The 26,570-nt window shown below is 59.3% G+C and overlaps 2 protein-coding genes across 2 annotated transcripts in view; both read left to right on the forward strand.

Moving 5' to 3' along the window:
• PDPK1 (3-phosphoinositide dependent protein kinase 1) overlaps positions 1 to 5,846 on the forward strand; it is a 62,957-nt gene extending 57,111 nt beyond the window's left edge. Inside the window, exon 14 of the mRNA XM_043916005.1 lies at positions 369 to 5,846. Within this exon, the coding sequence (XP_043771940.1) occupies positions 369 to 485 (117 nt within the window). The 3' untranslated portion in view covers positions 486 to 5,846. The remainder of the gene's footprint in view (positions 1 to 368) is intronic.
• A 324-nt stretch (positions 5,847 to 6,170) lies between these two features.
• Positions 6,171 to 26,570, forward strand: KCTD5 (potassium channel tetramerization domain containing 5). The gene is made up of 6 exons (XM_043916006.1): positions 6,171 to 6,471; positions 15,708 to 15,816; positions 16,342 to 16,433; positions 17,971 to 18,066; positions 20,108 to 20,233; positions 25,028 to 26,570. The coding sequence occupies exons 1-6, from the start codon at positions 6,220 to 6,222 to the stop codon at positions 25,055 to 25,057; spliced, it is 705 nt and encodes a 234-aa protein (XP_043771941.1). The 5' UTR covers positions 6,171 to 6,219; the 3' UTR covers positions 25,058 to 26,570.

Raw genomic sequence — 26,570 nt, forward strand, 5'->3', positions numbered from 1 at the left:
AGGCCTCTGTGCTTCCATCCAGAGCGGCCGAATGCTGTGGCCCAACGGGGCAGGTGGAGTGGGGGGTCGTGGTCCCCCTTCCCCATGCGCCAGGGATCCCAGCGTTCACGGCTCAGCTCAGAGTTGGGTCAGGAGACACCCATGCTTGTTCTCAGTCTCGGGGTGACCTCACCCCCAGGGAACTGCAGGTCCTCACCTGCACGTTGACCCTCCGCACAAACATGGAAGGAAAATGCCCACCTGCTCTCGGGCTTCCTGGAGGTGCTTGTGGCCGCGGGAGCCGGCACCTTCTTCGGTTTCTCACTACCGGGTGGGTGCCGGTCGTGCTGGGACCCCTAGGGGAAGAGTCAGCGTGTCTCTCTCTGCAGCCGAACAGGACATATTACCTGATGGACCCCAGCGGGAACGCGCACAAGTGGTGCCGAAAGATCCAGGAGGTGTGGCGGCACAGGTACCAGAGCCACCCGGACGCCGCCGTGCAGTGACGCTGCGGCCCCCCCTCGCCGCGGGGCCATGCCCCACACAGCCTGCCGCCTCCGGACGCTTCCAGACCACCTGCCGGCCATCTCAAGGGGGACGCAGACGGCGGAACCTTGCAGCTTTTTTATTTAAAAGAAAAGAAGAAAAAAAACACCCAACCACACAAAGAACAAAACCAATAACGAAAAGGAATTCAGGGTCGCTTTGCTTGCTCTCTGTGCTGTGTGGAGCTCTCCACGCTCTGCTCGCCGTGGGGACCAGCGCCGTGCACGTCCGCCTGGCTCCCGCCCCGACTCGGGGACAGACTCGCGGCACCAACTCTCCACCACGGGCCCATCACGCCCGTCCTGCTGTGGCCCCTGGGCCCAGGCGTGTCTCTGGGCTCTCCCTGCCCCTGGATCATCGGGGAACCAACTCTTCCCCAGGGAGCCAGGCAGGCCCCTGCTGGGGGGCCTCCAGCTGTGCGGGCGGGGGGTTCTTGGCTTTTGTCCGTTTCCCCTTTCTTCTCGTTCCCGGTGTCTGGCCTGATCCCCACGACCGCGCTTGGCTCCTCTGGTAGCCATGGCTGTGAGATTCCTGCGGTCCTTGCTGTCTGTCTGCAAGCACTCCTGCGTCACGTTGGCCGGGCAGGCTCCGGGCGCTGAGAAATGGAACAGGTTGTCCAGGCGAAGTGCAGAGCCGCTGCTGTCGGAGGGCGCCGGCCAGGCCTTCCAGTGTGACACCCCACGGAGTAGCATCGCCCCGGGGAGCCCCAGGAGACGGGGTCTGTGGCCCCCTCCCTATGTGAGGCTGAGCCAGCGGGGCAGACAGGCCTGGTGGCCTCCTCTCGGAGGAGCGAGCACCAGTGGCCCTTCTGAGAGTCTGGTTGGAAGGTGCAGTGAGTGTGTCCGGGTGAAGTTGGGGCTGCGAGGTGCCCGGCATTGGCACATGGGCTGGTCCTCCATCACACCAAGGCTGCCCCGCGCACCCTTTTCCTGCTAAAGTTGCCCCTTCTCCTAGTCTAGCTCAGAGCATTTTCATGTGTCCACCAGGAACGTCGAAAAGCCCTCTCACGTCGTGAGGCCCTCCGGTCGCCGTCACGTGGGCTTCGCCTGGAGAAGCGTGGCGTCACTCCCCTTGCGCGAGGGCAGGAATAGCACACTTGAACCCGGGCCGCCAGCTCCTCTCCAGTTTCAGGCTATGTCCTCTTGCTCTGTAGGGGCGCACGCTGCTCAGGGGGCCCCTGGGGGCAGCCCTCAGTCCCAGTGGAGGAGCTGGCGCTGTGGCCCTGTCCCCAGGGGAGGGCTGACTGCCATTTCCTCTGGACTTTCACAAAGGCACCGATTTAAACTCCCATGGAAAAGGTCCCCTGACGACTTCTGTGCCCCTACCTCCTGTCTCACCCATCACGTGTGTGATCCACGGTGCACGCGGAGGGAAGGATGTCTTAACCTCTATTGGTGATGTCACAACAGCGGCTGTTAAACTCGGAAGGAGGTTGGGCTGTGGAGAATCGCACTGTGCGGGGGCCAGCAGGGGGGTCTGGAGGGGCGCAGAGATGCAGCCGGGTTCGCCAGCGGGTATGTGCGTGTGCGTGTGTGTGTGTGTGTGTGTGTAGGATACCAAGGCGCAGGGGGTGCCTGCCGGGGGTGGGGGGTGGCCCAGAAATAAGGCACTGACCTGGGCGTGTAGCCGTAGACAGCCCCCTCTCCTCCTTGCTCTGGAAAAGGCTTGCCTGTGTTCACCTGCTTTCCAAAAAGCGAGTCTGTCTTGAGCCTTTCTTTCAGGATCAGGACTTGGGTTTCAGGTGCACACCCTGTTCAAATGTCCCCTCGCCATAGCGCCCGCATCTGTGTGTGCACTTGGAGGGCAGGGAGCCGCTCCCTGCGGCGTCTGTTCTGGGTGTCTGGGTGCGGGGGTGATAGGCAGAGCTGAGTCCTGGCTGTAAAAGCACGCTTGGCTGGGCCGCTCAGGGAGAGACAGTGCTCCCACTGCATTCTTCCCTCCGGAGAGCGCCACTACCTCCTGGGCTCAACCGACAAGCTCCATCTTAACCTCCAGAGCCAGAGACCCAGGGCTTTGGGGTTGAGCTTGCAGCTGGCAGAGTGAAGTGACTGCCCTGGCCTGAGCCAGTGACAGCTGAGCCCTTCTTTGTCGGCCACCTTTCTCTACTCACTCACAAGCCTCTTCCCTTGTTTTTTCTTTTAAAGGCCCTTACATATTCTCTTCTTACCCTGTGCTTCCTCATGTAATCTTTAGTTTTATCCACCTCGTCCTTTGAGCCCTCATCCTGGCAGGCAGGTGCCTTACGTTCTAAGATGTGGATGTGGGTGGATGTCAGCCTCTGTACACACGCAGACATGCCTGGAAACATATACATAAACGTGGGCTGATCCAGGCTGAGAAAGAGAACGCCCTAGTGTTCAACAGCTCAGGAGCCCGGAGTCGTACGAGAAGGGCAGGGCTGGGGGGGGTGGCCGGAGCCGGAGCCAGTGCCTGTTGGACAGCGCCACTCCCTCACTGCTCGGCCCCTCGCCACAGAGCAGGGGCAGGAGGGGTCTGCCGGCTGGCAACGCCTGGCCTCCCTCCTGGGGCGTGAGGAAGCCAGGTGTGACCTGACCAGGGCAGTGGGCAGCCCTACCCCGAGAGGGCACCACGGGCCTGCCATCCTGAACCTTGCGTCTCAGGGGGCTGGTTAGACTTGCTTTGGGAAAGATGACTCTTGGGGTCAGGCCGGAGCTGGCGGGAGCTGCACCTGCTGCAGCCCCCTTGGGGGGCAGGCTGTGGCACCTGTGCTGCAGGCCCGAAGGAACTGCAGGAGGCCTGTGGCACGGCCCCCCGAGGACGGGGTGCCAGCACGGGGCTCCGGGGCATGTGTTTGCTTAAAACATCTGTGCTCTGAAAACAGCGCGAGGCTCAGCACCCAGGAACGACCGCTGCGTGCGTCTGTATACAGGCCCAGCCTGCCGCCTCGCTGCCCCACCTGCACACGTGTGTTCGCTCTTGTAACTGACCTGGGAACATGACAACGCACACCATTTTGCATCCAGCTTTTCCCACTTGGTAGTTTTTGTTAATGTGTCATGTTTGAACAGTGATTGAAAAATCTTATTTTTAATGATTGTAGAGTTTAATATTGGTTAATAATTTTTATCATAATTTATCTGACCATTTCACTGCTATAAAACATTTAGGTGGCTTCTGGTTTTTCACCATTTAAATAATGCTGTGATTAATATCCTCATAAATCTTTGATTTTGGACTCTGAATCTCCCTCGCCCCAACCCTGCCCAGATTCCTAGAAGTGGTGTTTTGGGGGCAAAGAGTTTGTTCATTTTAAAGGTAGTGCAGTGTCTCTTCTCCTCTGTCTTGGTCTGATGAGGAGATGCTCAGAGTTCCAGTACAGAACTTCCTTAGTTGTGTTCTGCAGATTCTGAACAAATCAATTTTTGGTAAGCTGTGTGTTCCCAAGAATGTTTGAGTAAGATTGCTCTCCCCCCCCCGCCCCCCCCCCCCCCCGCCCCCTTAATCCTAAAGTGATGTCATTACTGCAGGCCATTTGTGACATATTTTTCCAAAAGCCAGTTTCCTTATTTTCATTGAGAAAACCTGGTTATGCTTGCATGTTACCTTCCCTCCCCTGCTGCTATGGCTTTCAAGTGCTTGGTGACACTTCCAGAATCTTGTACTTTGTGTCCACAATGGTACTGAATTTGCATCTGCACAGTCAGCAGAGATAAAGTGTTGAACTGACCTTGCCACATACTTAGTGGATAATTTGTAATGAAGTTTGTAGACTCAGAAAGTACACTGGGCCATTTGGAATCAGCAAAAGAGCAAAGGCTCTACTTGAAACCATGTAGACAATTGGATTTTAGGGAAGTGTGCTTGCCCTCATGTTCTTCAGATCACAGGACTTAGGTCTTAGCAGTTCATTAGAGCATGCTGGCCAGGTTTTTTCATTGTAGAATGTGATTGTCCTGGCTGACAAGGATTTAAGGATTTCTCCTCCCCTCTCCTTGCCCACCAGTGTTTCAGGTTGCCTAGTTGTCTTTAAGTCCAGACCACCCAAATTTGGCTTCATCCTTAATTTCTGCACTTTAGATTGGGGTCTGTCAATTCTGAGGTGAGACACGCATGAGAGACTTTTCTGGGTGCCATGCTCAGTGCCACTGGACATTGTCAGAGGTTGTGGCCAGATTGTGCAGAATTAGATCTCCTCCCTTCCCTCTGATCACCTCCTTCTGGTTGGTCCATAGACCAGAGCAGAGGCTGAGCAGCTGTGAGATCATGGTGAAGGTACTGTTCTTGGAGATGGCACCATATGCGTTTCCCCATGTTGTTTCCTTTCATACCCAAACCTAGCATGAACTGATGGTGACTCGAGTGGGTGTGGCCCTTGCCTCTTAGGCAGACTACATGGCAAGTGCCTTAACTCGGCAGGAGTCACTCCCAGAGCCTCTGAGGGGTGCAGGCTGCTGGCCCAAGACTGCAGGGTTGTGAACTAGGCTGCCTGTGGAGATCTGGCCTGGGGAGGAAGCTGTTCAGCAGAGGGCAGTTTTATCTGAGCTCAGACAGCATGGTGGGCAAGCCTCCAAGGATACCTGAATTTCCCCCAGACCCATTTCTTCACTATGAAGAAATACCAAACTATGTACAGAGAACTTTTTACAAAAGGCAAACTTTTTTAGCTGTGTAATACACCCTAGTCTAAACCATCTGGCTGAATAACTATGAATAGGTGTTCATTTTGCTGATGAAAAGCCTCTATCGTGATGTTTGATTGGACATCGACAAAATCAAATTTTTGCAATATTTAGAGCTGCTGTAGCTGTTCCTTAACAACACAAAATAGGATGAATCAGTAGTATGTTAGCTGTCTTTCAGGTTGGTGGCAGTCAGTTATAACGTGTAATATTCTCTACCTGGTCTGTAGCTGTAACTGTGATGTACAGGCAAAGCAAAAATTAAAAAAAGAACTTATGAAAACAAATAATGCAATGATACTAGGATATACACTTTTGTATTTTTATTCTTATATAAGGTTATTTGCTGGCTATTGTTGGCCTCTAGTTCAGTCTGTGTTATTTAAAATCTAATATATGAATTATTTGGATTGAATTCATGTTCGGGGCCACGTTGTTGTATGTATGGATGTACAGCCTTGAATGTGAATAATTATTGTAAACTATATTTTACAACTTTTTTTTCTGGCTTTATTATATAAATTTTCTATTTGGTCGATGATTTAATCATATCATAATTTAATGAATCTGTTTATTCTTTTTTTTTTTTTTCCAAATATTTGTGCTTTAGATGTAGTTACCGGATGATGAATTTTCCACGTATGCTCGGTAGTCTTGTAATAAAAAAGCATGTAGAGTGTAGACGCTCGCTGACGTAGCTCTTCCTTTGGCCGGGGCGCGGGTTGGGCGTGGTCGGGCGACCAGGACTCGAGCCTGGGAACCGGGCGTCCAGGCATGGCACGCGCCCGGCGGAGGCTGGCGAACCCCTCTCGAGCCCGACACCCGGCTCCACCGCGGCTCGCCCACGTCGGCGTCACCGGACCACGCCGCGCCGGGCTCCGGCCGGAAGAGGGTACTGCCGGCCGCTTTTCCGGACCGGAACTTCCGCCTCTCGCGTGACGCCGGGGTGGGCGCTTTACGAAGGCGGACCCGTGGGCGGGACAGAGCTCGGAGGACCGTATTAAAGACCGGACGCTTCCGGTGGCGAGGAGCTCTGGCGGGGCTTGCTGGGATCATGGCGGAGAATCACTGCGAGCTGTTGCCGCCGGCCCCGGGCGGCCTCGGGGCGGGGCTGGGAGGCGGCCTGTGCCGGCGCTGCAGCGCGGGGCTCGGCGCCTTGGCCCAGCGTCCCGGCAGCGTGTCCAAGTGGGTCCGGCTCAACGTCGGTGGCACCTACTTCCTCACCACTCGGCAGACGCTGTGCCGGGATCCGAAATCCTTCCTGTACCGTTTGTGCCAGGCCGACCCCGACCTGGACTCGGACAAGGTGAGGGCCGCGCGGGCCAGTCAGGAGGGTTCGGGTCGTCTTGGTCAGCGGCCCGCCGCACGCCCCCTGCCCCACGCTGAGGAGATTCGCCTCGGCTCAGAGCCCCGCGTTCTCCGTCACCAGCTTGACCCAGGTTCGCGACTCCTTTTCTCGGGCTGGGGAAGGAGAGGATGGCGCCCTGGCGCCCACCACCCTCAAGGATCCCCGGCCCGTCCGTCTCGGGGTGTCTCTCTGTCTCGCCCTCTCTGGTCTTCTGTGGAGGAGGTTTTCCAGACCCCAGAGTACTGTGGATCTACTTTCTTTCCTCCCTAGATTCTTTGGCCCCTGGTGCGGACACCTCTTCTCCGTCCCGTGTACTTACTGGCCCTGAAATCTGAGAGCCCCGGTGTTCTCGTCTTCTCACGTTCCAGAGGCTTGGCTTTACGTTGCTGTGGGGGTTTACATCGGTGGCCTCTCTTTCCCAGTGACTTGCATTTAGAGAGTTGGCGCTCTATTGCTTTCGGCCGCAACACGCACCCACTGAGCACTCTGAGAAAGTGCCGTCCATAGAGTGCTTTTTCAAAAGGAAGGTTGCTCACATTAAGGGATGGCTTAGGCGTATTAAGGAAGGGCTAGGTAGGAAATTTTGTTCAGTTTTCTTTCTGATTAACCTAGTTTTCTTAGTGCTCGCTCCAAAGGATAGGAATCTCTCGGTTGGTTTGCCGATTGTCTTTCATCAGATTAAATGCTCCTACAGTTGTGCAGAAACTGTTGTGATGACTACACTTATAAGATTTGTGTGCCTGAAGGAGACTGCCTCGAGCTGAACAGCGTTGCCACTCAGAAAAGGCCCTTGGAAGAACAGTTTTTACCTATATTTTCCCTCGTTCACAAGTCTTATTCTAACTTTCCTGTGTCTTTCACTTGAGCCTACATAATTGCACTTGGCTTGGAGCCTTGCCAGCCCAGCATTTGCCAGGCATAGGCTTCTCAGAGAGATTCAGATCTGCTTCAGGATGCAAAGCCTGACCGAGACCATCCTCTGTGTGGCATGACCTTATGATCAGGAAAGGAAAGCTCGAGTTACCACAAAACCACCAGTCATGGGTAGAAATCAGAGTTTGGGCTGCCAACTCCCCGGTTCCCACCGCCCCACACACACCCTCCCCCGCAGCTGCCCAGCTGTTTCCATTGCGCATTTGACCAAGCTCTCTGCTCTCAGAGAATTGACCTCCCAGAAAATGACAGTCATCTCCAGGATAGAAATAGGCTTTTGTTAGCTGTGATTTTCCTTTTATAGTGTGGGTGTATGTTTTACTGTTTAAGCAGTGGGCCTTAGTGGTCATTCACTTGCATTTCTACTTGAGCCTTTCTCTTTTGTATACTGAGTCCATTTTTACATTGCTCTTGTCCATTGGGTTGTTTTGAGGCAGTGCTGTCTATTCAGCACTGAGGCAGTTGATTCAGGGCTGGTTAACTATAGTTTGCCTGTTAAGTCAGTTTATCCCTTCATTTTAATATCTCAAGACTACTTAAAAAATTATACTTTACTGTATAGTAGTTTTTTGCAGGGGGTAATTTATCAGAGTATAAATTATATCTGTGTTACAGCTGCTGTTTTTCATCTGTTTGTAAAGTTGGAATTCAGAACATGAAGGTAGTGCAGCAGATATGGTTTCTGTCTCATAAAAGAGTTGATAGTAACTATGAGTTAGTTTTAGCCACAGATGTGAACTTGCCAGAAAGTGTAATGCTAATTCCCTTTAGTCATGATAGTAGAATGTTCTACTTCAAATGAGAAAATGTATAAGGTACTCATTCTCCTCAGTCTCCCCCCGCCCCCCCCCCCCGACTTTGGTTCTGTTGAAAGAATGTCCCAGAGATTCACTCCTGGGTAACAAAATCTTGAGTAAGGAAGTCTTGAGGTTGAGGGTGGAGGGAAAGGGGCGCGTTTGAAAGAGTGGGATGCTAGCAGTTATGTGATGGAAGAGAAAACAGGATGTTGATTCACGTGTAAAAATCTCCAAGCCCTGACCTCATAGTTAAGATTGATGGACGCACACCTCAAAGATATGCACAGGGCTGGACGCACCTAGTGGACGATTTCCTGCTGGGCATATTTCTCGTGTTTATTGAGCACTTGGGCTCTCAGAGTGGTGCTTGGGTCATGTTTGGGTGGGGAGACTTAATGGGGAGGAGTTCCCAGACGTCGACGGCTGGAATCTTTCGGGAGCCTGATGGGTTTGGAGTTTGCTGGGAGAGTGCCTAGAGCTTGCTATTAAACACAGAATGTCTGGCAGGAGCTCTGTTGGGAAGGCCAGTGGGAAAGGTGGTGTCAGGATATTTCTCTGGAGGAGTGCTTCGTTCAGCAGTGGACAGCCAGGTTGTTAGGGGCGCTGGGAGCCAGGCTGTCGCTGGGCCCCACTGCTCACTGGGCCCTCTCGTCTGCTGTTCTGACCCGGGCGCCTGGCAGCCGTGACGTTCTCTCTGCAGTTAGCCCCAGTGTGAGTTCTCACTTCCTCCTGGTGCTTCCCCAGCAGGGCTGGGGCTGCGCCCTTCATTTCGGCCTCTGTTCATCTACCGTCCTGGGCCATTTTTCTCTGCCCTCTTCCATCAGGGATGGGCCAGGTGTAGCACCTCTTCCCAGAAGTGCTGTGTAAATACCCGGCATGTGATTCACTTGGGCTGTCTCTCTATTCCACAGTTCCTGGCCCGGTGGCATGTTGAAAACAGGTTTGAGTTTGTTCAGAGTTAAGTTCATCCCTGCTTCTGTGGGGAGATGCTTTAGGAATTAACGGGAAACAGGAAATACTACTTGGTGGTTGGAAACCACTCAGATTAAGTAGGATTTGCAGGGGAGGGGGTTCATTCTGTGCCGCTGAGCCAGGTCTGGAGAAAACTGCGTTTCTCATCAGCCTTTGCCCTTCAGCAGGGCCCTTGTCCTAGTTTCGGGGCTGCAGGTGCGGGGGCATCAGGTGGGTCTCTGAGGGGTGGGTGGGCCATCAAGGTGTTTCTGATGACATGCTGTATCTCACACAGGTCTTGGCCTGTGCTGACCCCCAGGTGTTGGCTAGAGTTTCAGGATTAGAACGATAGTGAAAGGAGTTTCACAGACAGGGCTAAGTGACGGGGGTGTGGGTGGAAGGACTATCTTTTAAGCCGCTTGGCAGGAGAAGTGGGGATTACTTAGAGTGAAACGGCAGATTATGTTCTGTGTGACTAAGTCAGAGGCGAAGGCTGTGAGCATCGTAGCCCCACCGAGAGGGCTGGGGTCTGGTGTGAGGCAGGAGTGGGGGTCCCCAGGGGCTGTGCATTTCATCTCACACTTTGCTTGAGTTCCAAGCGCGTCCTCAGCCCTGGCCCCAGGCCTGGCTCAGGCCCCTGGCGGGGGTTGTCCCAGTGCAGGGGGGCTCACTCGCTGAGGATGCTGTGGTCATCTCTTCACAAGGCCCCTCAGCCCTGACCAGCCCGTGCGTCAGAGCAGGGGCGTCCTGAGAAAGGGCTCGCTTCTGGGGGAGAGCTGCTGCGGGCCAGCGGACTCGGCCGCCCGCCGTCCGTGGGAGGCCGGGAGGAAGTGGTCGTCTGCTGTAGAGCAGTTCCTCTTTCTGCCGACAGCTTGGGCGGCCTTCACTCACTCTTGGCCGGCGGGCCAGTGACTGGCCTCGGTTTCCAGCAGCAGTCAGAAAGCTGTGGTCCACATGCCTGTTTTGCAGACAGAGTTGTACGAGAACATAGAGATGCCGGCTCCCGGGGCTTGGCTGTGGCCACATTCCCCTGGGATGGCCATGCTCGGCTTCTTTCCGGAGGTGCCTGAGGACCGCAGTCACTGGGCTGACCATCTTTAAACGCACTGACTCTGCCTGGTACCCAGAGCACAGTCTGCGTGGCCAGGGAGCCCGCAGGCCGCCTCGAGCACGGGGCGCTCCCCAGGCCTTCCTTGGGCAGCTCTCCCCAGCCTGCAGAGCGCCCAGCACATTGTGGTCTAGAGTTGGTGGGCTGCGGGGGTTGGGGTGCAGGACGTTTTTCCTGGTGGCCAAGTTAGATTCACGCCTGACTTTGACTCCACCCATAACCCAACCTGCCCTGATGTGGGGCAGTTCCCGGACCTCTCTGAGCCAGAGTCCCAGGGGAGTTTGAGGACCAGGGACTCGGGCGTCAGCTCCCCTGCCGAGTGCCCCACGCTGCATCAGCTCAGGAGATAGAGATGGCACTCCCCGGGCTTCATTTACCTCCGTACATTGTTTTTAGAGAGAATGCCCCAAGAATGCTGTTTTCTTGCTCGGAACTTGTTGTTTGTTCCCGTTTGTCACTTACACATACTCACTCAGGCGTGCACACCTCATGCCGCTGGCAGGGAGTCCTGGCTGCTGAGCCAGCCCCGTGGTGGGGGGTGGACACTGGGCCCTGCAGACCCCCCTGGAGGCCTCCCAAGCTGCCAGTTCTCAGGACAGGCCCTGGGGGTCCGTTCCCAGCGTGGCATTGGGGCTGTTCCACGGGGGAGGGGCACGGTTTCCTTGCTCACAAGGACCATGATGCCCTCGAACCTGCAGGGCTCAGGTCCTCCCGTGTGCCTCTGGGGTGGGCTCCTGGCCTCAGGGAGGCTGTGTACCCTGCATCTCTTATCGCTGTCCGGGGTCCATTCCGGGGGGCTCCGGTGTCCTCAGGCTGGGCGTCCAGGTTCCTGGCCGGCTTTGCAAGTCAGACTTAGCTGGGGCTGGCTCTGAAGCCCCTCTGCTGCTGAACAGACCAAGGCGGGCTTCTCAAAGCAGTAAGGGAGAGGCAGGCAGGCCTTGGTGAGCACAGAGTTGGGTGAGGGCGCAGAGGAGCTGTGTGCCTGCCCTTCGGCCCGGCAGAAAGGGAGGGTGAACTCTGCACTCGCTCCGCCAGCAGGGCCGGGCTCAGAGAAGAGAGGCCGCCGGGAGCCAGCAGGGCGGTGCCGTGGGGGCTTTGGGAGCAGCGGGTGCGGCGTGAGCCTGCGGTGGGCGTCCTGGCTGCAGGGTCCTGCCTGCCCGCTGTAACTGGCATCCAGGCGACCGGAGTCTCCGGGCCTGAGGGGCCCCACCTCCAGGCTGGCAGAGCTGCTGGGGAGCTTTGTGCCAGGGGCCCTGGGCCCTGTCTGCGGGTGCTTCTGTCCCGGGCTTCCTGCCTGTTTCCACCTCAGGGTAACCTCCTGGCTGCTCGCGCGCACGCTCGCTCTCTCTCACCTCCCTCTCCTCTCTCCCTCTCCCCTTACCAAGATAAGTAGCATGGCATCTGTAGGGGATTTCTGTGCAGGTGTTCTGTAACTGGACTGTCTGTAGGCAGGGAAGTACCTGAGAGGTCTGGACAGGTGGCTGCCCCCTTGCCTTTGACAGAGGTGTTTGTGGCTGGTGGGTCTCCCCATGGCATCCTGCTCACGACTGCCCCGCACCCTGGGTGCCCGGCCCCTATCTCTGCACCCAGTTGATATGGTGTCAGCTCCGAGCGGGCCCAGGTCCTGTGAGCCATCTCTGCTTGTTCAGGGAGCTTGGTGTGATTCCCCACACACCCCCCACCCTCTGGTGGATTGGGAGCACGTTGGTTCTAAGAGAAGAACCAGGAGCCTCGTGTGGGGGTCCTGTCCACACACCCTGTGTGGTTTGCTTCCGAGTGAGCTTCATTGGAGTCGTGGGTGTCACCCTAGATTCTGTTCCTAAGCCACATGCTAGGACTGCGAGGCAGCCAGGGGTCGGGGCCCCAAGAGCCCAGGGCCTTGCTTCCCCTTTGTTCCCTGCCTGTGCCGTGGGGGTGCCCCGCCAAGGTGCGCACAGCGGCGTGGGGTCAGGGCCACCGGCTCTCCCACACTCGTCAGCGTGGCCGCTGCCCGCGTGGGCCTCTACTCTCTGGCTTCTGTTTCCGCATTTGGAACTGGTGATGTCTCAGGCCTCTTCTAGGTCAGGGATTTGCCAAACGGTAGAAAACAAAAGAGAAAAGAGGGCAGAGGTGAAGGTTTTAAGTGACACAGAATCCCTTAAATGGATAATTTCAGAGTGAAACGTCTTTCTAATTATGTTGATCGCAGATGTTTGTGCACAGATAACTGCGCACTTCTGCGTTTAGATTTCAGATGGGTAATTTTGACAGCCCAGCTTGTGTTTAGCTGGGGACACTCAACCCCCTTAACTTGTAGCCTCCGGTGGCCGTGCGTTTCTCTTCCGACAACCGCGATCATGTTCTGTTTCCTGGTGTGTTTGCTACAGTTGGGAAGGTGGGTGAGAGGAGCCGGGTACAGTGAGATGGTAACAGGATTCGTCTCTGTTTATAGTCTCACCTGAGGGCCCAACTTCTCCACCCTTGTTCCCTAAGACCCTTTTCCTTTTTACGGCCCTTTGCGTGGGCGGCTTCCTGCTGTGACCCACGGTGCTTGCTGGGCAGGGCGTTCAAGCCTGCCTGGACTGTGCGGGCCCAGCACAGGCAGGCAGGCGCGCTGCCTCCTAACCAGCACCAGGGGCTGGAGGGGGCGGGGGTGGCACGCAGGATCTCCCATCGGGATTCCCCTCCCTGCCTCCCTACTCTGACTGCAGGTCAGGGGTCCCCTGGGTGCCTGTGGCGTAGGCTTCTCCAGAGGAGGGACGCGGGCAGGGCGCTCCTGGCCATGGCCAGGGCGTTGCCTCTGTGGGCCAAGGCCCAGGTTCACTGTTCACTGGAGCCCAAGGCTCAGCCCAGGGCAGGGAGCGAGCAGACAGTGAGAGACGCCTGGTGGGCATGGTCTCTGTTAAATATTCATGACCAAGTTCAGCAGTTCTCTCTTCTGAGCCTTTAGGGTGGGTGTATATTTAAAAGCCAGCACTGCGAAAGTGGGTCAAATGCTAACTCAGTGAGAAGAGGGGATAGTCAATAAAAAAAGGGTTTGTTGAGCAAGCCATCTTAATTCTGGCTCTTTTACAAAAAAATAAAAACCTCAAGTCTCGCCACTATATGAATGTGACACAGCCTTGTTAGGTAAACTGAGGGCAGGAAAGAGATCCTCAAGTCTTCCTGCCTGTTGTTCGTCTGGCCAGGCCAGGCGCACGTCACAAGCTTATCCTCCCGACTAGACAGCACGGAGACCGCCCTCCCTGTCCTGTGGCTCAAGTGAGCCTGAGGCTGCTGAATCTGGGACGTAGGGGTCTTCTCTTTTTCTGTGCTCTGTGTTTTTCTTTATTTCTGCCTTAGGCTGGATGCCCCGGGGCTGCTGGCACACAAACAGCGTGAGGGCCCAGGGCCCTGGCGCCCCCCAGGTGCAGCCCAGTGCCCAGGGCATGGCTGCCCTCACCGGCGCAGACACACTCCAGCAGCGTGGGCTCCAGCGTGGGCGCGGTTTCTGCAGAGCTCCTGCCTGTGTGCCTTAAGTGAGCGTGTGCGGTCTTCTGGGTGGAGGCCCAAGATGAAGCCCAGTGGAATTTGGGAGGCCCATGCGCCTTGTAGAATGAGCACCCCCCCCCCCCCCAGCTGCTCAGCCTGTCCTGACTCTGGAGTCTCGACCTTGTTTCTTAAGGAAGCCCTTCCGGTCAGAACAGGTGCTCGCAGAGAGACTGGGCCTGAGAGCTGTGTGGGGTCCGCGAGGAGGCCGCCGAGAAGCCTCCTCAGGTCCGCCCTGAAGAGGTGGGCCCGTCGCTGCCAGAAGGTGGCCTCTTCCCTGCAGCGTCTCAGGGTGCCCGGCGCCTGCACTTCCAGGGCCAGGTGGGGGTTCCCTCCCCAGAGGGGGTGCAGGGCCGTGCAGCTGGGGCTGGCGTGGCGGCTGCTGAACTGAGTGTCCCGCCCTCAGCTGGCGATACTGCAGGGGAGATGCGTGGAGTGTCAGGGGCCCCCCTGAAGCCCACTCCAACTGGCCCCGTCCCCTGGAGGCCAACTCAGGCAGTGGGTCCTGGGACCCCGGGGAGCTGGCGCGTGTGCCCTGAGGATGGGTGGGTTCCCAGCTCTGGGCGGCCATGCTCTGGTACGGAGGCAGTTGAGATAGAAAATGGTAGAAATACACGGAAGACATATGTGCTCGTGTCCCCTGGTCCATCCCAGAGTTCGCCTTTCCTCCTCGTGGACTCAACAGAAAACCCCTGAGGCCTCCAGGTTTACTCCATGAGATTCTGGGATCTGATGCTCACGAGGGAGAAGGGAGCGCTCACCCAGCACGTCGCCTCACGGTTGAGAGTGGCTCTGTTACCCGCAGGCTCACCTCGTCCAGGAGGTCGGGGGTCCTACTGCACCCCCTCCTAGGACCTGCCTTATCCCGGCAGGCGCCTTCTGGACAGGGAGGCCGGGCCGACGCTTCCTGACTTACGAGCCACCTTGTCTCAGCGGAGCCCTGGGGCCCTTGGTCCAGGTGCCGAGGGAAGGGGGCTCCTGTGTGGGGAGGAGCTGCTCAGTCCCCCACCCTGCCGGCAGCCCAGGCCAGGTCGCACTCAGCAGACCAGAGAGCCATGCAGCCCAGGACACAGTGTCCTGAAAGAGGCGGGCCGTGGCCTTCCCTGGACCCCAGACGCCGTGGCCCTTGTCCTCCGCACAGACCTTGCTCTGCCTGCGCATCGAGGGTTGCCACAGGCCTCCACGCTGGCACCCCCATGTGTGGGGACCACAGCCTCCCCTCTGCCAGGGCGTGTGTGCCCACCTCCCTCGGCCACGCCTGCGATGGCCACTGAGCTGACACTGAGGACCCCCCGCAGGCAGTGAGGGATCAGAAAGACCCTGGCCCCGCGGGGGGAGCAGGGCCCACCAGGTGCAGAGGGGTGCCTTCTGAAGACAGGCCCAGGGAACTGCCTCCTGTCGGGGAGGCGTCCTCGGTGGTCAGTCACAGGGAAGCTCTGTTCCCTGAGCCTGGGACCCCACCCCCAGCCCTGTCCAGGGAGGAACCCCGAAATGAGCAGGGCAGCCCGGGTCTCTGAGGCCTTCAGACACCGACCCGGCATCAGCCGCTGTCCCGGGGAGAGTGTGGGGTCACTACGGGGTGGGCCTGACTGAGTGAAAGGTGAACCTGCCTCAGGAGTCCTGGGAGCTGAGCAGAGAGGCCTTGTGCACAGCCCCCTGCCCCTGAGTGGGGGTCACCTTGCCGCCACAGAGTTGAGACTCTGCTTCACCTGCAGTGGTGGCGGGTCAGGGCCAGCAGCCAAGGGTGGCTGAGGCAGGTGACGCTGCTTATGGGTCCCTTGAAGTACCACAAGCACTGATGTGCCGGTTGTGGGTGAGACCTCTCTGGCTGTGGCCTGGCAGCCAGCTGCAGAAACCACCCTGTTGTCTGGGCTCAGCTGGTCTCTTGCTTTCTGCAGGACGAAACAGGTGCCTACTTAATCGACAGAGACCCCACCTATTTCGGGCCTGTGCTGAACTACCTGAGACACGGGAAGCTGGTCATAAACAAAGACCTGGCCGAGGAAGGTGAGTCGGAGGGGGAGGGGCAGGCGGTGGGGGCCCTCCAGCCCCGGGAGTGGAGCCCCGCTCCTTCCCCAGCTCACTCCCTGTCCTTCGGGGAGGGCAACTCTGGCCCGGGGTTCACTGCTCTCCGGGGGTCCTGGCTGACACAGCCTGGGGGCCACATACCTCCTGGGGTCCCCGGGGTCAGCCACCCTGGGTCTGCTCCCCTCCGGGGCAGCCTGGTCACCCGCTCTGCGTTCTGCCTGCGTCTGGAGATGCCGGCCATGCTCCGGCTCCCAGCATGGAGCCGGGTGTCCTGAGAGCCCAGGGCTCGGCCCCGTTTTGCTTGTTGAGCTGCGCCCACTCCCTCCTTCATTCTGGCCCGTCTTGCTCCTGCGACCAACCTGTCTGCATCTTTTTCTGCAGCATCTATTAAGTGCATACACATGTGTTTTGTGTGTTTTATTTGTGCATGGGCCTTGGGTTCACTGTGGGTCAGAGACACAGCATTTATTTGATCTGGTGGAAATCAGTTTTTTTTTATCCTAGGGGTATTGGAGGAAGCAGAATTTTACAATATCACCTCACTAATAAAACTTGTCAAGGACAAAATTAGAGAGCGAGACAGCAAAACATCACAGGTGAGATGGGCGACTGGCACCAGAACCTTCCAAGCCCTGCTTGGCGACGAGGCTCGCTCCCTTCTCCCAGCTGACCAGTTCCTCTGGAGCTGTCCCGGGGCCCTGCCTTGCCCTCCAGGCACCTCTCGCAGTGCCTGCCAGCTGGCGCCCTGGCCAGCAAGGAGGGGTGGAGGAAGAGCGAGAGGCCTCCGTGGGCCTGTGTGTGTAGCCATCATCTCGGGGCGGACGTTGCAGGCAGAGCTCCGCAAGTGCGAAGGTCCTGTGGTGGCCAAGTCCTTGGCCCATTTGGAAGGCTGGCGGGGAGCCTGGGGGTGCTGGCGGTGGGCTGGCGCTGACGGGGACGGGGGTGTAGGCAGAGCAAGCTTGGCTCTGATCGGGAAGGAAGGGCTCAGTGGACAGCTCTTGATGCTGACCCCGTCCTAAGGGTATGGAGTCCGCGTGGGATCTGTTTGCATTGTGGCCACAGTCAGCAGTGCCAAAGCCGGTGTGGGCACTCCGCTGCCTGTTGGGCTGGTGCGTTTTGAGGCAGCTGTCTGGCACTGTCCCCGAGGCAGGCTCCTGAGGGTCTCGGCAGTGGTTCTGTCGTGGTGCCAGCTCTGCAGTGGCTGCAGTAAGGCCCCTGCCGGGGGCCGCTGTGCGCGCCCTCCCTGAGAGCCTGTGTTCCTGACTAAGCATCTCTGCCCTCTCACCGCCCTGCCACTGCCTTCCAAGCCGGGCTTCTCCCCGGGGGCCTACAGGCCCGGGACTGGCCCTCTTGGCCTCTCTGAAGAGCTTGCTGACCATCAGCTGCTCCAGGTGGCTGGTCAGGGGCCAGGGGAGGGCAGGTGATGGCGGCCACAGGCTCCTCAGTCATCTCCAGCCAGTGTGCGGCCTCGCTCCCCGCTGCCAGCCCCCTCGGAGACAAAGCCTGTGACTGGGCCGGCCTGGCCCTCTGTGCCCATGGGGATGTGGGAGAGGCCCCCACGGGCAGGGCAGCGCTCCGCACCCTCCATGTGTCCCAGATGAAGGCTCTTGGGCCGTATGGGGACCGGAGCACTGGGGCTGCCACCCTGTCCCTGGGGCAGCCTCAGGGCAGAGCTCTGGCCGTGTGGCCTGGCCCAGGAGCGGAGCTGGGTGGAGTTTGGGGTGGGCGTGGGTGGACGGGAAGGCCCATGGGCTCCTGTCCAGCCGTGTGCTCCGCTGAGCACTGTTTTCCGGGGGTGGGCCCGGGTCGGTCCTGCCTGTCACTGCCGCTGGGTCAGACCTTGGTGAGGCTCCCCAGGGTGCTGGCGGGGCTGCCCCTGTGCATTCGCATCCAGCCACAGGTGCTCTTGGGGTTTCAGGAACATGACTCATTTTATTTTGGAATTTAGAAGTAGAAATATTTTTGGAGGTGGATGGGGAAGCAGGGCGCGGCAGCTGTTCCAGCATGTTTGTTTTGCTTTGTGGATACCTTTGGGGTTCCTGTGGGCGTCACGACCTGGGCTGAGAGGTGGGGGGCCCCGTGGCTGTCCCCGGCGTGGCCCCCACGGGAACGCTCACCCGTGGCTGCTCTCAGGTGCCGGTGAAGCACGTGTACCGTGTCCTGCAGTGTCAGGAGGAGGAGCTCACACAGATGGTCTCCACCATGTCCGACGGCTGGAAGTTTGAGCAGGTAATGGCCTCTGAGCCCACAGGGTGGTGAAGCTTCTGATTACCAAGGCCCTGCCTGGTGCTCAGGGCAGCTGGCCCCGGGGACCAGTAATGAGGCGTCGGGTGGCCTGCGGTTCCTGGAAGCTTGGTCCCCGGTGTGTCCCCCACGCCTCTCACCAGCAGCAGCCTGTTCCAGGCCAGGCTGGATCACCCATGGGCGCGGGGCATGGGGCGCGGGGCTGAGGGCAGCAGGAGTTGGGTCTTAGGGTCCCACTGCCCAGTCTTTGCTCCACAGTTATCTTTCCTAGTCCAGTCACTTCTTTGTGGTACGACTGTTCCCTGGGCTTCTCTGTGGCATCTCTACATGTGTGCGTGTGTTTGTGTGTGTATACGTGTACGTGTGTGTCCTTGAGTATATACATGTGTGTGCTTCTGTGTGTGCGTGTGATTGTGTATGTACTTGTGCGTGTACATATATCTGTGTCCTTGTGTACATACGTGTGTGTCTGTCTACATAGTTTTGTACGTGTGTGTCCTCGTGTATATACATGTGTGCTTGTGTGTGTACATGTGTGTGGTTGTGTGCCATGTGTACGTGTGTGCATGTATGTATGTATGCATGCATGTGTGTATCTGTGCGTGTGTACCTGTGTGTATCTATGTGCACGTGTGTATCTCTGTGTGTATGTGTGTATATCTGTGTACACGTGTGCATGTGTGTGTATCGGTGTGTGTGCATGTGTGTATCTGTGTCTGTGTGTGTGTATCTGTGTGCGTGTGTACCTGTGTATATCTGTGTGCTCGTGTGTATCTTCGTGTGCGCATGCGTGTATATCTGTACGCGTGTGCACGTGTGTGTCAGTGTGTGTGCATGTGTGTATCTCTGTGTGTGTATGTGTGTGTGTCCGTCCTTGTGCATATAGGTGTGTGTGTGTATCTGTGTGTGTGTCCCCCACCCACTGGCCTGTGTCCTCCTCGGCCCCCCAGGCCCTTGGTGCTGCTGTTGGCACCAGGGCCCTTCCTGGGGGGGGTGCTGCCCAGAGGGCTCCTGCCCAGTCCTGCCCGTGACTGAGCAGCGCTGCTGACTCTGGCCTGACCCAGCCGTTCGCTTCCTCAGCGGCGCCCCAGCAGGACCACAGGGAGAAGGGCCGAGAGCAGAGTCTCTTCTGCCCGCCCGCCCACTGCCCCTTCCAGGGCGCTCTTGACAGTCCCGCGGGCACAGTGCCCCCTGTCCCAGGGGCCTGCAGCCCGTTGGGGGCCTCTGCCCGCGGCCAGGGTGTCCTGTGAGTGGGCGGCGCCCAACAAGATCAGTGTCCCTGTCCATGTGTCTCAGGCTGAGACTCTGAGGTTTAACCTCACGACCCCATGACCCCGCTGGCCGTCTGGCTCCTGACAGTGTCCCCTGGAGCAGACTGCCAAGGGGAGAAATTGCAGGGCTCCTCCCGGCATCTCTCCTGGTTAAGGCGACCCCTTTTAGGGGTGTTTGAAATAATCACACTGTCCTTGGCGCTCCTGTGAGTCGTCATGAAAGGGGCTGGCTCGGCCCTCCTTGGCCAGCAGCCCTGGAGCGAGGAAGCCCCAGCCTGGCTTCCCTGCAGGGTCTCGCCCTCGCGTGTGCTCACGCACGTGTGCTCTGGCCCATGCTCACAGGCAGGACAGCACTGTGGGCCCCTCCTGCTCCTGGGCCCGGCTCCAAGGCGTCCCCCAGCGCCCTGCCTGCTCGGTGCCGGCTCCAGCACCACGCTCCCCTCCCTTTCACTGCTCATCCCCTGTGGGCCCAGCCAGGACCCCCGAGAGGAGCTGGACACGAGGCACAGAAGGCCAGTCCCGCATGGCACGCGTGTGTGCGTGTGTGTGTGTGCGCGCACAAGCACGTGTGCATCTGAGCCTGAGCCCAGGTGTTTGGAGACTGTGTTTTCAGCAAGTTCATAAAAAGTCTCTCGACTGAACCCTGTCCCTGGCTTCTCTGGCTGGGTGTCTCTGAAGGCTTCCCTCCCGGTGGGGCTGGTCCTGAGCTGGGGGGTGGCTGTTGACCCACATCCCACTGGCCCTCTCTCCCCCAGCTGGTCAGCATCGGCTCCTCCTACAACTACGGCAGTGAGGACCAGGCCGAGTTCCTGTGTGTGGTCTCCAAGGAGCTGCACAACTCGCCGCACGGCCCCGCCAGCGAGCCCAGCGAGAAGGCCAAGGTGGGTGCGCCGTGCCCTCCGCCCGTGGGGCTGGCTCCCTCCTTCCCGCGTCGCCGCTCACCGTCATCCCTGCGCTGCGGCCTTGTGGGCTTCCCAGCCGCCCGCTCGCCCTGTGCATCTGCTCTGTCGTTCCTCACTCACCCTGGGTGTGTCGGGAACAAAACTCAGGAACGGAGGGTGCAGACGTCCCTGGGCCGTGGGGCATGGGGTCACTGGACACCCAGGCCCCCACCCCTGCCCACAGGCCTGCTCCTGAAAGTGCCCTCCTTGGTGGGGGCTGCCCTTCTGAGTGATGTTTTCCTGGGGACGGGACGTTGAGGCTGGAGGGCAGGGCCTCCATCACCTGTGTGGGGGTAGACGGAGCAGATCTGGTGGGTGTGTGATTCTCTGATTCCACGGAGCGCAGTCTCGACCTGGCACTGGCCCCTCCCTGCGGGCCAGCGGGCACTTCTCCCCAGAGCAGCTCGAGTGAAACAGGCAGGGGGTGGTTGCTACCTTTGCCCGAAGGCAACAGGTTCTAAGGGCACGTCTTCTGGGCTCGTCCCTGGATCAGGACCCCACGTGTGTCTGTCTGTGCAGAGTCCAGCGTCGGCATGGGCAGGACTTCCGAACCTGCAGGCCGAGTGGTGCCTGGACGACCCTGCAGCTGGCTCAGGGGTGCCCAGGGGCTCTGTGGCGGCCAGCCCATGAGGCCAGGCCCGCAGACGGCCCTGGTGGAAGGCTCAGGCGGCTGTCAGAGGTGTTCTGAGGGAGTGTGGGAAAGGTCAGGTCAGGAGTGATGACATTAAACTACGGCTCCCCGGCCGTCCCCACACTCTTGCCCAGGGGACACCCCGTCTACTCCAGGCCTACAACTATTGCCGTGAGCCTTTCAGGGTCTTCCTTGGAGGCACGCCCACAGTCCGTGGTGGCCGTCCCTCTCCTTCAGGGCTGCGGGCGCCTCCTCACCAGGGCTCCACCAGGGTCCGGAGGTGAGGGGCACTGGTGGCTTGCTTGGGGTGGGGCTTCAGGGGCTCGGAGTTGGCCCACCTCCCGAGAGTCCCAGCCTCCAGAGAAGCCTCGTCTCCCTGAGCGTTTGCAGGGCTCCTTTGTAAGTTGTCTGTTTTTAGCAGCTTTTATTTCTGAACTTGAAAAATTCTCATAGCCGAGCTCCCCAGGCAACCACTTGGTTCATCTCCCTCAGGTGGTTTTCAGCCACGGGGGACGCGTCTGTGCCACCGGGCGTGACCCCAGATCCCTTTGCCAGTGGAAGCGCGGCCCTGTTTCTCTCTCCAGAAATACCTGGCCCTGGAGTGTTGTCACCGCAGCGGCTTCTAAATGGGGGTGGTAGCAGAGGGGGCCTCGGAGCTGTGGGGTGTCGTTGGGGGCACCTGCGCACTGTCTGGGGATAGCAGTGCTGTGTGCTCTGAGGGCCCCGTCACGGTGGCCCCTCTCTGGGCCGCGGCCAGGCTGGCCTCCCCCACACTCGAGTCTCCGGGGAAGTGACCCAAAAGAGCGGGGGTGGGGCAGCCGGACGAGGGGCCCAGGCGCCCGGGTCAGGCACGGCCGCGTCACTCAGAGCTCACTGCCCGCCGTTACTCGCACAGGAAGCTTGGCGCGGGTGTGGGGCAGAGGCCAGGAAGTGGGCCCACCTGGAGTTCACGCTCAGAGGTGCCCCTTGGGCCGCGGGGCCCTGCCCCCAGGGACGCACCCCCAGCCTTTGTGTCCAGCCAGTCTGCGGGGCTTGGTCAGGTAGGCGTGATTGATCCGTGGATCAGTGATTGATCACCTATGTGCCTGATCGCAGTCTCCAGCCCCCCGGCCAACTGACCCCACCCCCATCACACGGTCAGACTCTGGTGTGTCTTGGAGGTCATGGCCTCCCAGGAGCTGAGGGTAACGGCCAAGCTCTGGGTCTGGCCCAGTGCTTCACGACGAAGAGAGAAGGAGAACTCTGCAGCTTCAGGGGCCCAGGGACGGCATGGCTCGCTCTGCTGTGGCCAGCATGGCTGCTCCGAGGAGTCTGGCCCGTCTGGGTGGGCTCCCCCTGCCCCCGCCCTGCCTGCACTGAAGGGTGGGCGCCCCCCGCCCCGCCCACACTGACGCGCCCTCTCTTCTTCTCCTCCCTGCCGCCTGCCACGTGCTGAGCCAGAGTGACGACGAGGACACGGGTCCCGGTGACAGTGACTCAGATTAAGTGTAAATGTCACGGTGAGCCTGCCACCCTCGAATCTGACCACGCACCTTTGCGTCCTTGACTCCCACCTCCCCCGCTGCGTCTGTCCCACACCTGTAGTTGACAGAGGCCCTTCCGTGCTCAGTACCAGCGCCGACCTGTCCGGGAGCAGGGCTGTCTGTCCCCCGGAGGATGCCCGCATGGGGGTGGGACCTGGGCCGAGGCCCCTGGGCGCTGTGTGTATCGGCCTGGGGGCGCAACCGGGCCTCGGGCCTGTGCCTCCCAGGGGCACGCAGCTCCAGCCTCACAGTCTCTCCACCCTGTCCCAGCCAGTCCCCGGGCTCAGGGCCGAGGAGTCGCTCTTGTGCCTCAGAGGGGGGCCCTGACACCCTGCTCCCCACACCTCATGAGGCTTGCTGGCAGACAGGGGTCTGTGCCGACCCTCCAGTTGGCTGTTTCCAGAGACCCCGGGGCGCCCCTTGGCCCCGCTGCTCGTCAGGCCCCTGCTGCTGCCTGGCCAGAACCTGGTCATCAGCGAGTGCCAGGCCTGCCCCCTTGCATGGCCAATGGAGGTGGAGCTCTGAGGAGCCAGGCGCAGGCATCTCCCGGAGTCCCCTGAGCCCTGAGGTCTGGTCTGGGGGTGCGGGCCAGGAATGGTTTCTTCGTTGGTGGTGATGGTTTTTCTGGTGGCTGTATGAGTACATATCCTCAGTGTGCCTCTTGACCCAGAAATCGTGCAGTGTCTGCCGCCTGGCCCTTTGAGCAAAGTCTGCAGGGCCTGGTCTGGGCCGGTGCAGCGCGGGCTCCAGCTGTCGTTTTAAACTTTCCAGCGTCCACGTGGACAGAGAAGGGACACGGGGAGTGGGTGCGAAGACCGTCAGCTGTGACGGGCCTGACACTCGTTTCACCGAAGAAGTCAATGAGGGATCTCACGTCCCTCTTCTCAGCCTGGAGTCAGGCGTGCAATTTGCGGGTGGGGCCCCTCTCAGCTTGGAGTGACCGCCCCTTAGGGCTCAGCTCAGCCCCAGCCCGGCAGGAGGTGAGCCACCCTGGGGGTGCGGGAGCGCAGAGGAGCCAACCTCCTGGAGGAGGGTGGGGCTTCTTTCAGCACCAGCCCGGTGATAGCTGTCGTGTGTGCTGGCAGGAGACCCTAACTCCGGGCGGGGCCCACTGGGGGTGCTGCCCTGGACCTGGAGTGGCCCCGGCCCTTGGAGGCCGTGCTGCGTGCCGGGCTCGGCCTGCTCTGTGCTTGTGGCGGCTGAGGTGAAAGCCCGTCCTGGTAGACGGGCCGTGCCCACCACAGCTCCTGAGCCGGGTCTCCGCCCTCATGTGCAGACAGTGCTGGGGCTCTGGCTGCAGCGGGCCGCTCCCTCCTGCGCGGTCCCTCACTCTCAGCCTGCCTTGACCTTTCCATGTCTCAGTCCTGTGAGCTCAGATGCCCGCTGCCCTGCTGGCCTCCACGGAGTGGGCAGCTCGCGGCCCCCCAGACTCCAGCTTTTCGGGCTGACTGACTGCCACCGGGCTAGGGCGACTCCAAGTTGGGGGCTTGCCCCGTCCAGCCTGAGGAGGGGCCGTCTGCCCATGGCCCCCCCAGCCCGGCGGAAGGTGCACCTCCTGGGCGGCCGGTGGTGGGCAGGGGCGGGAGGGCAGCCTGGAGGCCCGGAGCTGTCGGACGCCACGGCAGGCAGGGGCTGTTGGAGTTGGCCGGAGAGCTTGAACTTCTGTCACTGGAACATGCCCGCGGGGTGTGATAGCTGGACGCCTGGCTCCGGGCGGCTGTGCTGGTGGGGAGCTGCTGGCCTCGAGACAGCAGTCTGTCGGTGCCCACAGGGCCTCACCTGACCGGCCTCCATGTGAGCTCGCCCTGCCAGGCACGGCCCGAGCGCAGGGGGTCCAGGGCTCAGCACTGTTCCTCAAGGCCGTATCTCTCTCAGCTCTGAAACGCAAGTGGAAGATGCCCCCAGGAGGCCTCTTTCACTGCCAGTGAGGTCGCAGGGAAGGTCATCTTACCGCTTTGGCCTGGGCTGGGTCAGCCTGTCTGGACAGTGGCCTTCCTGTCCTGGTACTAGGGGTCAGAAGTGTGTCCCAGTCCCGTCTGGTTACAAGGAGGGAGCTGGCCCCCCAGTCTGGGGGTCTGGTTACAGAAGACAAGACTCAGCCAGGCAGTGTATGGACAAGGGGGTGACAGGCAGGCCTGGGGGCCAGGTGGAGGGGTGTGGATCGCAGTGGGGTATGGAAGGAAAAAGAGGCCGGTTGGGCGGGGGCCCTGGTCGCACACCTGTGTCTTCCACCTGGACCAAGCTGGGCTGGAGAGAAAATCAAGGTTTGGGGGCAGTTAACCCCCAGGTGGGTGCTGGCACCCTTGGGAGTGGGGAGCCTCCCGCCCTTGGGAGGCCATTGAGGGAGACGGTGCTGGGATCCTCTGGGCCTCAGTGAGGAGCTGTCCCCCGGGGCCGCACTGGTGAGTCTCAGGCAGCCCTGGAGGCGCCGTGGGGACAGGCCTCTGACTGCCCCGGGCGTGGGCTCACTCGGTGGTTTCCCGCAGCCTCCATGCGTCCATTGCTTCCCGGGTCGCAGCCCACAAAGCTGTCTTTCTGTTCACGGCCTGAGTCCTCACTGTCTGCCTTTGGCATTTTCAGATTTTGCAAGAACGGGGCTCGAGGATGTGAGGAACAGTGTTGAAGCTGAAGAGACGTTTTATCTTTTCCCAAGATGCAATGATCCGCCATGTCGAGGAAGCTTGGCCGTGGAAGAAACGTGCTTTTGACAATTTCTCTAGAGATTTGGGTGTGAATGCTTTTTCTGCCTCTGAGGTGGGTGGTGAGAGACGGGCCCAGCTGTCCGAAGCTGGGCATCGCTGCGCGCAGGCGGCTTCTGCTGCGTGGGCATCTCTGCGGGGACCTCCGCTTGGTTTCCCAAGTGCCGCTCGGGCCCGAGGCAGGGCTCCTGACTGACCCTTATATCACCGAAGATCATTTCAAGGACCGCGTTCTTGGTGCTACATAAACAGTCTGTAACGGAGCCTGGACCTCGCTGGTAGGAGGTGGGCACAGTGCTCCTGGCTCTGGGTGCCCACCGGCCACCCTGGTCCTTGGGGCAGGGAGTCTGCTGTGCCTCCCAGACGTGACAGCTTGGTGGTCTCTCCCGACCTCCGCGTGTTCACTACTTCCTGGGCCTAACCCGGCCCGGCCAACCCAGGCTTCTCCGTTTGTAGTTTCCAGACAAGAGACCGTGGCGTCCTTTCTTTCCCAGTATGGACAGACTGCCAGTGCTTTCACTTCCTAGAGACGCCTGAAAGTGCTGCTGCCTTTTGGGCAGATCTGTTAAGTCATTTAAAGGGAGGTACAAGTTTTGCCTCGTCTGACCCGCCCGGGGGCGCGGGGGCAGCTGGCGCCCGTCAGTGCCTTGGTCTTGCCTGGGCTGGAGGGCGGGGCGGGAGGCCTGTCCACGGGCTCCTGGAGCTGAGACTCCAGGCCACGCTGGAGATCGGGTGTTTACAGCGCACACGGACGTCCCTCTGCCGGCTCGCGCTCTCTCGTGTAACTATGCAGTTCTCTGACATTTCTGGGGCGCTGGGGAGGAGCCTGCACGGCCTGCCCCCGCCTGGCGCTGGAGCTGCTGGATTGGATTCCTTTGAGGACGGCTGTCCGCACGCTTTGAGAGCTGACCTTCCCCAGCGGGTCGGGGGGCCTGGCTGTCAGGAACCTGTGCCCCCATCCCGTCCAGGCGCTGACCTGCCTGGCTCCAGACGCTACCGGAGGCTTCTCGCCTGCCCCTCTTCTTCTTTGCCAATATTACCTGATGAACCAAGTTCTCCAGCACTAGGACTTACCTCCTTTTGTAAGGTCTGTTGTGCGTGGTTCAGCGTTTGGCTTCACACCAACCTTTCCATAGGGCACACTCGGCCCCGAGACCCGCCCTCCCCGCGGAGCCTCGGGGACACCGTGGGGCGCCGCTGATTGCTTCGCGTCGTTTGATTTGTGACCTTGACATAATAGATAGGCTTGTGGTTTGTTCGTTTTTTTTTTAATTTAAAGATATTAAGACTTAATTCACTAAAATTTATTCTAAGGGGATATTTATACTTTTGTACTTTTTTAGGTATCCGTATTTTATCAGCTTACAGTTTAATGCCTAAGTTTCCCCTGAAAATAGCAAATAAAATTGTGTATTTATGACTGA

The sequence above is a fragment of the Cervus elaphus genome, chromosome 10 (assembly GCF_910594005.1).
Source record: "Cervus elaphus chromosome 10, mCerEla1.1, whole genome shotgun sequence".
Classification (NCBI taxonomy): Eukaryota; Metazoa; Chordata; class Mammalia; order Artiodactyla; family Cervidae; genus Cervus; species Cervus elaphus.

Excerpts from the sequence above, each read along its gene's own strand:
- KCTD5 (XM_043916006.1), top strand. The coding sequence starts at position 6,220 with ATGGCGGAGAATCACTGCGAGCTGTTGCCGCCGGCCCCGGGCGGCCTC. Across the intron at positions 15,817-16,341 it reads CAAAGACCTGGCCGAGGAAG|GGGTATTGGAGGAAGCAGAA; the intron begins GTGAGTCGGAGG and ends TTTTTATCCTAG. Across the intron at positions 18,067-20,107 it reads ACGGCTGGAAGTTTGAGCAG|CTGGTCAGCATCGGCTCCTC; the intron begins GTAATGGCCTCT and ends TCTCTCCCCCAG.